A 14,105-nucleotide genomic window follows, 5' to 3' on the forward strand; every position below is an offset into this window, starting at 1 on the left:
TCTCCCGCCAGCGGCTCCGCTGCCCCCTGCCCGCCCGGCCCTGCCCGGCGCTCCCGCCCCCCCGCCCGGGGCACACCGAGGGGCAGCCTCACCGCTCGGTAGGTTTTCTTCTGCCCGGCATGTTTGGGTGCTTTGCCTGGCTCCGACGAGCTCTCCACATGCATCGAGTAGATGATGTCAAAGAAATCTTCCACCACAGCCACGCGTTTCAGAGAGATGCCCTCGGGCTCCGACAGTCCATCTGCCCCCTACAACAGTGCAGGCAAGTTGAGTTAGTGTCAGGGATGGGTGACAGGGGTGACGAGATTGGCCCGGGGCTAATGCAGTTGGAGGGGGCAGAGTCGCGGTGCTCCAGCCTCGGGCTGCCTTGGGCACGGGGGATGTGGGGGATAAATTAAGCAGTGCTCCGGGGAGGATCCTGCTATAGCCAGGGCAGTGGCGGCTGCTGCTGTTGTGCTGCTAAAGCTGCCAGTGAAACTGGGCCATGGACAAAAAACAAGGAAAGAGTCCAGAGTGGAGTTACAGCCAATCGAGAAATTCAATTTTCATAATGTGGGATGATCTGGCTAGGTGGGGAAGAGGCAGAGGAGGCTCTCTGGACCTGCACATGGTACTAAGCCATCCTGGGAAGCCCTACAACGTGGGGCACCATCACTGGCTGCAGTCCCCACGGACACAGACCAGCTGGCAGGACAAGGTTTCACCGCGATGCCAGGATGCGGCCCCTAAAGGAAGGAGACAGAATCACCCTCCTTCCCGCACTGACCTTTCCGAGACACCCTCCCTCTCCCGCACAGGCAGAGCAGCTGAGCGCTGGCAGCAGCAGCACAGCTCTTTGTGTGCTCGGATGTGCTGGAGAGCAGGAGGCAGTCGTTCTGCCACGCAGCAGTGGGGACAGACTGGCAGGAGCGGGAAGTGTGGGGAGCTGTGCCTTCTGAGCCTGCTGGCACCACCCGTGTCAGGTCCTGCTGGTGGGATGTGCTGCGGGAAGGGCAGGAGCCCGTCGGGACCCGCAGCTGCCGGCAGAGTCCGGCACAAAGCACCAGAGCAGGGAGCGTGCATGGAGATGGCTGGTGGCTGCTCTTGTGGCTGGGGTACCAAGAAAGGGCCAGGCTCCAGGAGGTGACTTAGCTTCTTCCTTGAAAAAATAGCATTATCGGATACAGCTCCATTTCTACATAAATACAGATACTCTCTCTCTATATATATCCATACATATATACACACTGTATGTCCCTTCCAGGCCTGCCTTCCCAAAAGGTATGCCTGGATGCAGTGGTTCACACCAGGCTGGCGAGCCACGACCTGCACATCTGCATGACTTGCAAACTCTTTTTCAGGTGCACTCAGGGATCCGTGGGTGCAGGCAGAGGCGGGCAGAGGTCTGTGTGCCAAGGGAACACCCCATCTCCCAGCCTTCACTGACTGGTGGCTGGGCTCTCTGTATGGTCTATAGATTGAATAAATGCTGCTCTAAAGCCACCAGTCAAGGGACTCTCAAAAATCAATCATTCAGAGGGACTGCCTTCTGCTGAAGACTGGGGAAACAGTCTTCTAATGTAAATTGCTGCCTGTTAAAGTTGGCTCCTCACCCCAATTTCAGAAGAGAGACTGCAGTGGGGTGGGTTGCTGTGCTCCCCCAGGACATGGGCATGAGGATTTTCCAACACAACCCACCTCTGTCTCCCCCGGGGAGCTGGGAGCTGTATATAAAGGTGGCTGTAACAAAGGGAATATTGAGAACGAACACAAGGGGCAGGGTGGCAGGGCTGCCGTGGTGGGGGTCGGGAAACTTTGCCCGAGGGAGCAGCTTTGAGGAATATACAGCTAATTTCTTCTGGCACCGTTCAGGGAGTTTCACTTCAATCGAGGACATGGGTATTCCCCTGCCAAGGAGAAGCGGGCATTAGGAGGCTTCCTACTGACCAATAATCCTCAGAGCAGGGTTGAAATGAGGATAATTACAGAAACAGGACAAAGGAAAATGCACCAGGAGAAAAGCACAGTCAGATGCGACAAGCAGAGCCCTCAAAATTAAGGTTGTAACCAACCCCCTACACAAATCACTATTTCCAGGGCCATCCCAACCATCTAATATCCTCCTCCTTGCACAGCCAGTGGTTCCCTCTTTCCTCCTCGGTTTCAGAATGAATGCAGTTAAGGTAACCTCAGGGTCTGGGCACTGCTACAGCCTCTGCTCATCCAGCACTGCCTGCCTCCCCACCCCAGCCGCATGCTGGATGCTGGAGCTGCCTCCTTGACATCCCATTCCCTGCAGCTGCCCTTCCCTGACTCCTCACAGCTCTCCACTCCCTCATCAGCCTTGTGACTGCTCTCCCCGTGATGATTGTCTAGCTCTGGGAAGCAGGTGAGATGCAAGCGATATCAAAGCCACTGGGTATAAGAAGCTGTATCAATCCCAGTGCTTCTAGGATTACAGAGGTTTATAACTGGCAATATAACCAAATGTTGACCTAGGATTTAAGAGGACACACATGCTATAGGCTACCTTGCAGCGGGGCCTGCGCCCCTCTGGTTCCTCCTTCCACACCCAGTATTGCTCACGAGTATTCAAGGCATGAGTCAGAGCCTGTAAGATCTCAGAACAGCTTAAAAACCCTTAGCTTTAAAAAGCAATAAAAATTAGGTTGGGAAGAAGGACGGAAATAAGGGATGCTTTCACCCCCTCTTGGTGTTGGGGCTTTATTGGAAGTTGCCTGCCCCCAAAAAGGGTAAAAGACTTCAGGAGCAAAGCTCAGTCTTGACAGAAGTGCCTGGGCACAGGCAGCACTTCAGGTGCTGAAGAAGTCCCTTTGCCACCTAACAGGCATCCTCCTTTTCCCTCCATTTGCCCAGCATTAGTTTCTCCCTCCCCCTTCACGCTTTCTGGTCTCCTACCATCCCCGTGTACCTCATCCCACAGGTCTCACCCCCTTTCTCCCGCCTCCTCTCCACTTTCCCAGCATCGTTGGCTCCTCGCTCTCCTCTCACCTCCTCTGCTCCAGGTTCCCCATCAGCTCTTTCCTCCCCAGTGTCCTTTGTTTTCCACATCTCCTCCAGTCCCACGTTTCTTCGCTTGCCTCCTCCTCACGAGCCCCCACAGCCCCACGGCTCCCCTCCCTCTGCCTCAGCCCCCTCCAGCCTCTCGCACGGCCCCGGCTCCTCCTGCACCTCCCGTGCCCCGCGTCCCCAGCTCCGTCTCTGCTCACCCCGGCTGCCCCCAGCACCTCGGCTCCCCCACATCCCTCTCTCCTGCGCAGCTGTTCAGGCAACCGGGCACTATTTATAGCCCAGCGCGGTGCCGGGAGGTGGCTGTTTGGGGCCGGGGTCACCTCCGTGTCCCGGTGCAGTGCCTGCCGTCACCGTGCCCGCTGGAGAGCACCGGGAGCCGCTGCAGGCGGGGACGGGGCCCGGCCATGGCGCTGGCCACGCTCGCCTGCCAAGCCCCGGCCCCGGCCCCTTTTGTTCTCGGCCCTGCCCTGCCCTGCGCTGCCCTCCCTCCTGCCACGGGACACCCCGGAGCCGCGGGGTCCCCGCTCTCCCCTCCGCAGGAGGCCCCGCCGCCGCCCGGGGCCCAGCCCTTCGCCCTCCCCGCTGGGCGAGGGGCCGGGGGGCAGCGGGGCCCGGGCCGGGCGGTGACATCTGCCGCTGCGGCGGGGAGCGAGGGCGGCGGCGGGGCCCCCCCGCCCGGCCCGGGCTGAGGCCCGCCGGCAGGTAGCGGGGTAACCATGGCAACCGGCGGGGCCGCGCTGCTGGCGGTAATCCGCTCCCCCGGGCCGGGCCGGGCCGGGCCCGCCGCCCGCGCCTCCCGCACGCCCCACCGGCTGCCCCCGCGCCCGCGGGGCCCGCACCAGACGCGGGCAGGACCCACGCGCCTGAGCCCCTGGCAGGGCTGCAGCCCCCGCCGGCCCTGGGTGCGGGCAGGCTCCCGCCGCCCCGGCCCGCGCCGCCCCGGCCGCTCCCTGCCGCTCTCCCCGGCACCGCGGCCCCCTTTATAGCCCCGCCGGGTCTCCCACATGGCCCTGCCCGGCCCGAGGGCCCCGCAGCAGCAGCCACCCCCTCCGTGCTCAGCCTCTTCCACCCCGCCAGCCCCTCGCAGTGACCCGCTGGGTCTCTGCAGGCCCTCGCAGCCACTGCTCGGTGGCCCGGCGTGTGCGTGAAAACTGTCACCATCAGAGGGATTCGCAGCTGAACTGCAGCCACCGACAAGCAAACTGGGTTCTCTGCGGGGCAGCAGCTGCCACCCGATCCCCTCGGTGCTGCCCCGCAGTGACCTCCACCCCGAGCCCTGCGAGCTGCCGCCGCCCGGCACGAAACCAGACTCCAGCAACCAGGGCAGCTCCGTGGAGAGGCCAGGGGATAAGCAGCAGGCTCTGCTCCCCGTCCCTGCCAGCCCTTCCCCACTTCAGACTCTGATTTGGGAGAACCTGTGAGGATTTAATCTCAGCTGCAAGCCAGGCACCAGCTCTCCATAGCCTGCTTGCTCCCAGCTCCTCTTCAGGCTGCTGGAGGACCCAGTGCCTGCCCAGCCTGGGCTCAACAGCCTGGAGGGTCCTGGTTGTGCCCTGGCAGGGGCAATATCTGACTCTCCCTCGGGGCTGGCAGCCCTGTGGGGCCCGGGGAGCTGCCCCCGCTTCACCGCTCCACTGGGAAGCATCCCTGTTCAGGGAGGGGCAGGAGGGAGGGGGTGATGGAGCAGGAGCGGGATGGGAGGGAGCGCCGACTGCTTCCCCATCTGCTGTGCTCAACGGCAGATAAAACACTGCCCTGGCCTCCGCGCGAGGGGCTGATACCAGCTGAATTCAGCTTCCTGTGAGTCAAAAGCTGCTTCCTGCCAGCAGAGCCCTGCTTGATAATGGCTGCACTCTGTTCTGGCCAGGAGCAGACCCTCTGCCCTTGCCGCTTCTCACACTTCCCACATGAAAGCACTTGTCTCCACATCTCCCAACCACAGCACCTCCCTCCCAGCACATTAAACTCTAATTTCCCACTGCTGTCTGGAAGGGCCACTCTCACTCTCACCCTCAGGACACACAAACGGGAGGTTTGGGGCCCACTGTCCTGAGCTGCCCCTCAAGGTCACCTCCTTTGCACACAGGAGCAAGGCAGCGTGGTCTGCTCTGCCTGCCTTCCTGCTGCCCACCAGCAGCACAGCACAGCCACCATCCCCCAGCCAGGGCAGCATCAGGGTTCCCTGATGGAGCTGCCCCCCAGCACGACCCCCGTTGGGCTCCTCAGCCCACAGCCACAGCACTATCTCTGCAGCAACCAGCTGTCCCTTTCTGCAAGCCCTCGGGGGTTCCCTCTGCTGCATGCACAAAGGTGCCATCTCATACCTGTTTTAAGATTAGCAAACTCAGATTTGTGCTGCATCTGAAGCACTTTGCCGCTCTTTTCTCTTTAATGTGCCTTTCTAATTTCCTACAGCTTGTATTTTGTTCTAAGGAAATTCTGTTCTTTGGAAAAAAAAAATCATCAGCTGTCAGAGGCACTGGACACGCACGGGAAAAAGCAGTTGGACACAAGCTGCAACATACAGCAAGGGATGAAAACCTGCCATGGCATCAGAATCATCCCCATCAGGTGCCTCAGAGGTGGTACATGGCACCCATCTCCCAGGACAGCCCCCCCAGCCCCTCGGTGCCTGGCACTGGAGATACAGCTGGCAGCTGGAGCAGAGGATGCCAGGAGCACAGCCCACCCACCTCTGCAGTTACTCCTTCTGCCCAGGCCTCAGACGCTTTATTTCAATATGGACTCTTACAACTTTTGATCAAGAAACTGTTCTTGGTACTTCTCATCCCTGGGAAGTCAGCCCTTGATTGGCTTCTATATTTAGGCTTCTCCAGGGCTTTAGGAAGTTCACTCCTCATGGTATTTAGGTGTAGGATGAAAGCAGCTTTTGCGGGGGATATGTTAAACCACAGCAGGCTCCCTCTGCTAATGCTGCAAGGAGAAAGAAGAGCTACATTCCTCGAACTTCCCTCTTCCTCTTGTCCCCCATGCCATGGGCACAGTGCGTGCCTTAGAAATAGGCACGGGGGAATGCGAGGCTGAGAACAGTATCAGCTGTATTGCTCATAATAAACAGGACCCATCAGAAGAATATGGAAAATGCTCTCACACATTTTGCTCTTTTTTCTCCTGGAAATATTTTGCTGGGAATTTTTTCCAATAATTTCTGAAAATGAGGGAAAAGCAGTTGCTGAAATGTTGATGTTTTTCTGTGCTAAGCATTCATATGTCATTTTGCACAAACCACCAAGCAAACACGAAGCCCCATCCTGCACTTCCAGCTCCAGTCCCACTTACTGCAGTAAAAACAGCCCCAGCTCTGCTGATCAGCTGAGCTTCACTCCATCCCAGGAGAGCTCATTTCTCAGGGGAAACCAAAGCACAAAGAACATCTCATTGTCCCAAAGCTCCACGTTGACTCAGGCCAGGAGCTGGTGGACCAGCATGCCTGGTGCCCCGGCTGCCAGCCCAGGATAGGTGCATTTACCTTGTTTCTCTCCCCAGAACTGTACACAATACTTTTTTTTTTTTTTTTTTCAAAGTAAATACTTCCTTGTGAGGGGGAGCTGGGTGCATTATTTTTAGACAGCAAACAAAGCTGAGGTGTATGTCTTTCAGCAGGGGACAGGCGCCTCTTACGAGCAAGCTGCTCTTTCAGCAGCTGCCGCTGAGCTGCCGAGATGGGTCCAGGCCTTTGGTCTGACCTCGGCTTATTCCTCTCCAAGCTCCCAAGCCTGGGAATGAAAACACAGCAGCCTGGGAGGGGCGAGCCTGGAAATGGCAGCCCTGCCTCCAGCTGCCAAGAGGGCCCAGGTGGGCTGCAGGCACCTTGCCGAGGGGTGGGCAGGGGTCTGGGGGACAGCTGCGCCCCCGGGGATGGGGCTGCCCTCTAGCCAAGGCTGCCCGGAGGAGGGAGGAGAAGCCTGGCAGGCAGGGGCTGGCTGGGCTGCCTGGGCAGGGTTTTGCTGGGATGCAGGCAGAGGACATCTTGCTCTGCGCAGGACAGTGGAGCTGCCTCCCCGCAGGCACGGGGCTGTGTGCTGGCAGGGGCAGCCGAGGGGGCAGCCGGCTCTGGCAACAGAGGTAAGAGAGCCCTCCCCAAAAAAACGGGACCCTGCATCTGCCTGCCAGGAAGGAGCAGGGAGCTGGGAAGGAGCGGGAAGCCAGGAAGGAGCAGGGAGCCGGTGCTGCCTGAGCTGGCTGTTTCGAGGGTCACAAAATACCGGGTGCTGTGGAGCAGCCTAAGCTGCAGTCAGAGCACCATTTCCTGTAGGTTTGGTGAGAAAGGCTGCTGCAGCCTCCTGAGCAGAGCACCCAACTGACCTGCCTGGGAAATCGCTCCCCTGGGGCCGTGGTCTTCCCAGCACCACCTGGGGACCACGGCACTGCTCGGCTCTGTGCTGTGACCTCCAAGGGAGAAGTGTCACTCCATGGCTCCCTACCACAGACATTATTATTTGGGGATCATTATAATGCTGCAGTAATTTCAACTATTTTGAAAGAGGCAGAGTAAAAATTTGAGTGTCCAGACTTTTTTTTTTTTGTTAATATATCTGTGACGATGGGTTGCAATTGCTTAATGTCATTTGGATCTTGTTTTAGGTGATTGAGGGCGGCATGTTGCAGGAGTGGGAAAAAGGGGAGGGAATGGTAGACTGCATTTAGAATTAGAAGGGAGTTTATAGTCCACAGCATCCTGAAAGAAATCTAAAAAAAAATATTGAAAATATATAATTGTAACACAAACTGGGAACATCTGTAGGGCTGGCTCTTCCTTGAAGGAACTTATCACGGGGAGTGATCTCCACAGCGCCGAGGCGCTGATCTAATGAAGATCACCCCCACAGCAACAGCTCTCAAGTTGGAGGGGGATGAGGCATTGCACCAAGTGATGAGGTTACCTGTCACAGCAAGGTGACTCCTCTGGGAATAGACCCAGCAGTGTCAGGGCAGCCATGTGACATCATCACACCCACAGCGAGGACACAGTGATGTCAAAATCACACGAAGGAGGAGGAGGCACAGAGCAGCAGCAGCAGTTCAGCTCTTCAGTGGCAATCAAAATTATGTAAACTAAGTTACAAAGGCTGCTACAGTGAATCGAGGTGAGGCTGGGCTGAGGCTGAGCCCTGGACGTGTGGCATCCTGGTGGCAGCTCCCTGTTCCCCGGCGATCCAGAGTATGTGGGCCACACTGGGAGACTCCCACAGGAGCAACAGGATGTGCCTCTAGGAAAACGCTGACAGCTCACCAGCCTTTTGAGGGGGCTGAAATGCCCACACGCCCTCCCCTCCCAAAGGCAGCTCCTGGCCAGGTAAGGGCACTGCAGACCTGGAGCTGTGCTGTGATGCCTTCAGCACAGCCCTGGCACTGCAGCTGGGAAATGCCGATCTCCTGCTTTACCCCCAAGCACCCCACATCTCTCCCAGGGAGCACTTGCTGGGTTCAAGAACCATGAGCCTTAACTGCGGGCAGTGCTGAGCCATGACAGTCATGCTGGACTCCACTACACCCTTCCCCAAAACACCAATGCAGTAAAACACGGGGCAGCTGCCCCGGGTAGGAGCAGGTGCCTGCCCCCATCACCACACATTTATTCAGGGCTGCACACCAGCTGTGCAAGTGGGGGTCTGATACAGGGAGTCAGGGGGGAGAGATGGTGGTGGAAATCTGCTACATCTCTCCCTGCACTCGAATAAGCCCCCTCTGTATTCTGGATGTTTCCAACATAACCACACAGGGTAGACCAGAATCTGAGCTCGGACTTGCAAATAAGGCCCACAAAGGATTTGCCATCAACCTGGGATGGCCAAGTGAGCTCTTGACTGAGTCTATGTGTGGGGAGAGCAGAAGCCAAAACATGTTCCTTAACACTCTGCCATAGTAATCCATCTGCAGAGACCCCTCTCCCAGGCCTGGCCCAGCACAGAAACATCCCATCACAGCTGCTCTAACAGCCACACCACTGCAGGTTGGACACGTGGCTCACACAGAGCAGCCTCACTACTGGGACCCCTCACTTTACTGTGAGTCTATGTCTCCAAACAGGGATGCTACTGGGAGCAGAAGAAAGGGAGGGCAAACCAAACAGGGAAGGGAAGCCAGACAATTAATACAACCTGCCCTCTGCATGAGGGATGAATTGGCAGCTGACAGGTTATAATCTGTGCAAGCAGGATCTTCACAGGAGAGGTGAAGGCTCCATTGGGGGCCAATTGGATGGTTAATTAGGAGGACAAAGCGAAGGGCTTGTGAAAATGTTTATGAAACAGTGCTTGGCAAGGGAGCCTCTGAGAAATGCTCACCAGAGGAGCTGCTTTTGGTTAGGAGGAGGAACCACGAGGGTGAAACAGCAGAACCGAGCACCGAGAGAGAAAGCAGCAATGCAAATGTCCGTATGAGGGACAGGGGATTCCCAGGTGCAGCTCAGAGGAGTTCAAGGAAGGACCCTATGACATCTAATTTTTCTAGAAATACATGGGCCGTGTCCTCCTTCTTCCTCCTCCCTCCCTGGTCCCCACCCCTGTGACCAGGAGAGCCGGGCGGTGCGGAGCAGCGGGTGGGGAGCTGGCAGGCAGCCGCCGCGGGCAGCCAATCGCCGCCCCGCTCGCCCTGCAGAGACGGGCACGAGGAAAGCAATTAAACCGAAGCTTTGATTAGGACTCACAGATGACTGCCTGTGTTAGAAATGCCTGAGCTTCTTAAAGCATCTTGGTGGTGGCTGGAGCTGGTCTGATCCCCCATCCCCTCCTCGGCGCGTTGCTGCTGCAGCGGGAGCGTGACTGATGCTCTCTGTCCCACACACGGCTCGGAGAGCTCAGAGGTAGGAACCAGTTGCTAAGAGACAGGACTGTACTTCCCAGCCCACATCCAGACCTTTGTCACCAGCTCAAGGGCTTTCTGCTGGATCCCAACACCCGAGGGAGGTGAGCAGGAGCGGGCAGAGACTGCTCCCAGCTTGGGGAGCATCCGCCAGCATCCAAACTGATGATGGGAATGATAAACCCAAATGTGTCCCCAAGGGACGAGCTTCCATGGATTGGCTGCTTGTCCCAGTGCTGTGAGATGGCAAACTGGAATCACCTGCCAGTAACTGAGCACCAGTGGGAGTGGTACTTGCAGCACTGAAGCCCAGAAGGTTTTGGATGTCTCAGCAGCATGGATGAGTGGATGACTCAGGGCTTGCTTTGAGATCACTCCTTCAAATGCAAGCCAAGCCAGGAGTCCCAAACTCTATCCTCCTTCTTTTCTTTTTCTTTGGGGTGGCTCAATGAGTCTAAATTAATTTTCAGCCAGAGACTCCCATAGCACAGACCCATCACCACACCTGGTGACTGGAAAGCCCAAACTCTGAGCAGCAGAGATGGAGTTACCCCGTGTTCCCCAGAACACCCCTCCCTCCTGACGAGGTCCCTCCAGACTGCAAGCACGGCCTCGGACCATGGGTTGGAGGGATATGTGTCCTCCAACCACTTCCAGGACAGAGGAAACCTTCCCACAGTGCCTGGGTTTCCCAGTGGCTGTGGGAGGCCCAGTACCACTTGGTAACACCCAACCAGCCTCCGCTTCCCTTCCAGTGGCCACTGCCTTAATCTCAGACACGCAGGAAGGACCCATTACAGCAAACCCCTGCTCGTCCTGCCTGCTCCCCTGCACACACCCACTGTCTGCAGCTTTTTCTCCTCAAATCAATTGCTGCTCTTTGGCACCAGCCATAAAAGTGGAGGTCAGCAGCATTTCAACAAAGAGGACGGTTTTGGCCAACAGGTACCTGCCCTCGCTACAATCAGCTAATTGAACCGACACCGAAGCTCAGTGGCAGCTTTGGCCCATCTTGATGCAATTCTTTAGAGGTGGCCACAGCTAATACAAGATCAGGGGAAAGGAATTGCTAATTTACACTAAAGAGAGATGAATATACATTCCCCTGTCAGCAATGCAGGTGGGTTTTGGGAAGGCAGAGCATCCGTGTGGGCTGGGGACACAGACACCCCACTGGTGGCTCCTCCACGCCTGGGTGGCTTCCCTGCCATTTGTTTTGTGCACAGCCTAAGTTCACAGACTGCTCATATCAGGCCTCAGGTAACAGCAAAAACAAAACTGTAGAAATTATATTGGCTGGAGATTATTGCTGAGAATGGTTTGGACAGAGATTCTTCAGCAAGTTCTCACTGAACAGAGCGTAGCCACATCTCTGGGCTCTGCTGCCATCCTTAGTCAGCGACCAAATTCCCCTGGGGGTCAGAGCAAACCCCCCTGACTCACGGCCTGAGGTGAGACCAGCCCACACGTGGCTCCAGAGCCATTCATTCCCCTCAGCTCCTCATCAATTCAGGGCCCTGCGTGCTTGGACCCCTCTTCATTTCCAAAGGTGGGATGTAACCTGGAGAGTTGGAACAGCACCTTATCAGACCTGGACTTCTTTCCTTGCTCTTTTAGCTTCATTTAACAAGGCCTTGCAGAGCTGTGATTTGTTTCTGTGCTTTTTTGCCTTTTTCAGAGCAATATCCCCCACAAACCACCAATCTGAAAGCAGCTGTGGGGTGAGGGATTTAACTTTTGGATGAGTTATCAAAAAAATGCTGTTCCTATTGGATCAGCAATGCCACCTATGTTTCTGGAATCACGTAGGATGTGCAGAGTAGATGGCAGACAGATTTTACATTTTAGAAAATGTATGAGGGGACTGAGACCAGGAGGAGCAGGACATTTTTGGATGCAATTCCAGGTCTCCTGAGCTCCAGTGACCCAAGCCAGTCCCCAAGGCTGAGTCTGTCTGGAGATGGTGGCATCTCTCAGTGGAACTACACCATGTGCACTGAACTGCACTGATAATGACTACAGTGGGGCTGCCTTGTAATCAGGCTTGTAGTCATGGCAAAAAAACCAAAAAAACAAGCAGTGAATTAGACACTGTTTTCCCCCCTTATCCCTAGAAGCACCTTCAGGAGACTGTCCTGCAGGGGTGGGAGTGGGCAGGAGCTGGGCTCTGCTGCCAGCTCTCCTGCTCCCTGCTCAGCGAGGAGCTTCATTCTGCCAGTCTGTATAACTGCAGGTCATCAGAGCTCTTTACATTCACCTTGCAAAGGTATTGGAAGCTTTTGCTGCTGCCTGATGAGCTTAAGCCAGCTGTCAAGCCTGGAGGACTGGGTATCACTGCTGTGACTCCACCAGCAGCTTCAGAAGTAAAAACTGCTCCTGATGTTGCACAAACTTGGAGTAGAGCCTGGAAGGGATGTTGATGTAGGAGATTTTCTCTAGACTGGGTTGGATGGTACCACGTGTCTGGGCCAGCATCATGCTAGTCTCCTAAATGCACATTTAAATGTGCACCTGCCATCAGTTTGGCTCCATGGAGAAGCCAGCACTGCCCCACGTGCTCAGGGGTGGGCTATTTCACAGCAGGTGAAGGCTCTGCATGCTCTAAGTAAGGCTGGTGCTATAGAAGTAATAGACAATTTCTTAGATAATGCCCTCAGGCCCATTTGCCTTGTCTGAGGCTCTTCTGAATGGTCTTGATTTATTTTTTTTTTATCACTTCAAGTCCACAGAAAGTCTAAGTGGTTATTCACATAGTGAAAACCTTCTGTTGACTAATGTTCTTAGAGGTTATAGATGTGCAGCTTTTTGGGGCACTGAATATGGGCATTGAAGGGTCCTTGTACTAGGAAAAATGTAGCCTCTATTAGCTGCTGGAGCAGCATCTTTGTGCCATGCCCGGCTCCTCAGCTCAAGCGCGGTGCCACTGCGCTCTGCTGTCCCAAGGCCTGGCACCCAGCTCTCCTGTCACAACGCTCCCTGTCTCTGGGGCTAAAACAGATTTAGAGATAAGCTGTATTGTGAGGTTTATCTGGTGTCCTGCTTCCCTGCTGTTGAAGGGCCTCCATCCATTTTGCTTTTTGGCCTCATCAATTCCCTTTCAAGCGCTTCCCCCGCGATAGCCCCATTCCTTGGGTGAGCTTCACCAGGCACGACTGCGAAATGATTCTGAACATCAGGCTCTGAGGGAGCCAGCAGAGGTGAGCTGTACTTGTATAGCTCCAGGAACCCACCTGCACAAATGTCCTCAGCCTTTTCATAATGCCGACAAGAGCCCTGGAACCTCGTGCCAGCCCTGCTGGGCACAGGGAGAGCAGGGAACACCCGCTGTGGTCAGCATGGCAGAGCCTGCCCCGCGGGTGCCCGCAGTCCCTGAAGGGCCAGGCTGCCCCAACGCATCCCTCCAGCCTGCACCACGGGCTGCCAGGACAAACCTGTCCTGCCCAGCTGGCCACCACTCCAGAGCTGTGACAAGTTCCCACCACACACGGTGATGGACAGCATTGATCCAGAGAGGGTGCAGCCCTCCCCACCTAATGCCCCAGCCAAGTCAGAGGCAAAGCCTCCCCTGCACACCAAGCCAGACCTGTCCCCATCCCCAGTTGTCACTGAGGCAGTTGTCACCAAAGCTCTGTCCCTTTCCCTGCACCCAGTTTCCATCTCACTCTATGCTTCTATGAGAAAGACTGTCTAAATGATGCTAAATGCTCAGGACAAGAGGGACACAGGATTATAATGAACTGCATCTTAGCACCTCGTCACAAACACATTCTCCCACAGTTCTTAGCAGATCTGGGGAGAAGGGAGGGTGCTGCCCATCCAGTCCCAGGTTCCCAGATAATGAGTTGATTTACACCCCAGCACGCATGAGCCTCATGCAGGAAGGGCAGATCTGGGCACTTTGGGCTGTATCCATTGTCTGTGCTGCAGCAGCACACAAAGATACCCTCCTCCTACTCCTCACTACAGCCTAAACACGTTTTTTTTTCCGACTCCCTGACCTACAGGACGCAGCATCCAGCCCAAACATGAACAGGGCTGTCAGACCACAATGTCCTACACCACTAAACCTCATGTGTTTATCTATGTAGTTGTTTTTTTTTTAAATTGTATGTGTTAAATGTCCAGCATCTTTGGGACGTTCATCTGGGAAAAAGAAATCTGAACAGTCTCTGTGCCAGACATCCGTCCACACTGCTGTTCCTATTCCCAGTGCATTCTTTGAGAAGACCACCATCTGCTCTGACCACCACCTAAGGCAGATGCCCCCT

General features: G+C 55.9%; 1 protein-coding gene across 1 annotated transcript in view; it reads right to left on the reverse strand.

Annotated features, from left to right (window-relative positions):
* Window positions 1–14,105, reverse strand: part of NOL4L (nucleolar protein 4 like) — a 57,126-nt gene that overhangs the window by 39,709 nt on the left and 3,312 nt on the right. The window contains exon 2 of the mRNA XM_051633276.1: window positions 93–248. Coding sequence (XP_051489236.1) covers window positions 93–248 — 156 coding nt within the window. The remainder of the gene's footprint in view (window positions 1–92; window positions 249–14,105) is intronic.

This window comes from Apus apus, chromosome 15 (genome assembly GCF_020740795.1).
Source record: "Apus apus isolate bApuApu2 chromosome 15, bApuApu2.pri.cur, whole genome shotgun sequence".
Classification (NCBI taxonomy): Eukaryota; Metazoa; Chordata; class Aves; order Apodiformes; family Apodidae; genus Apus; species Apus apus.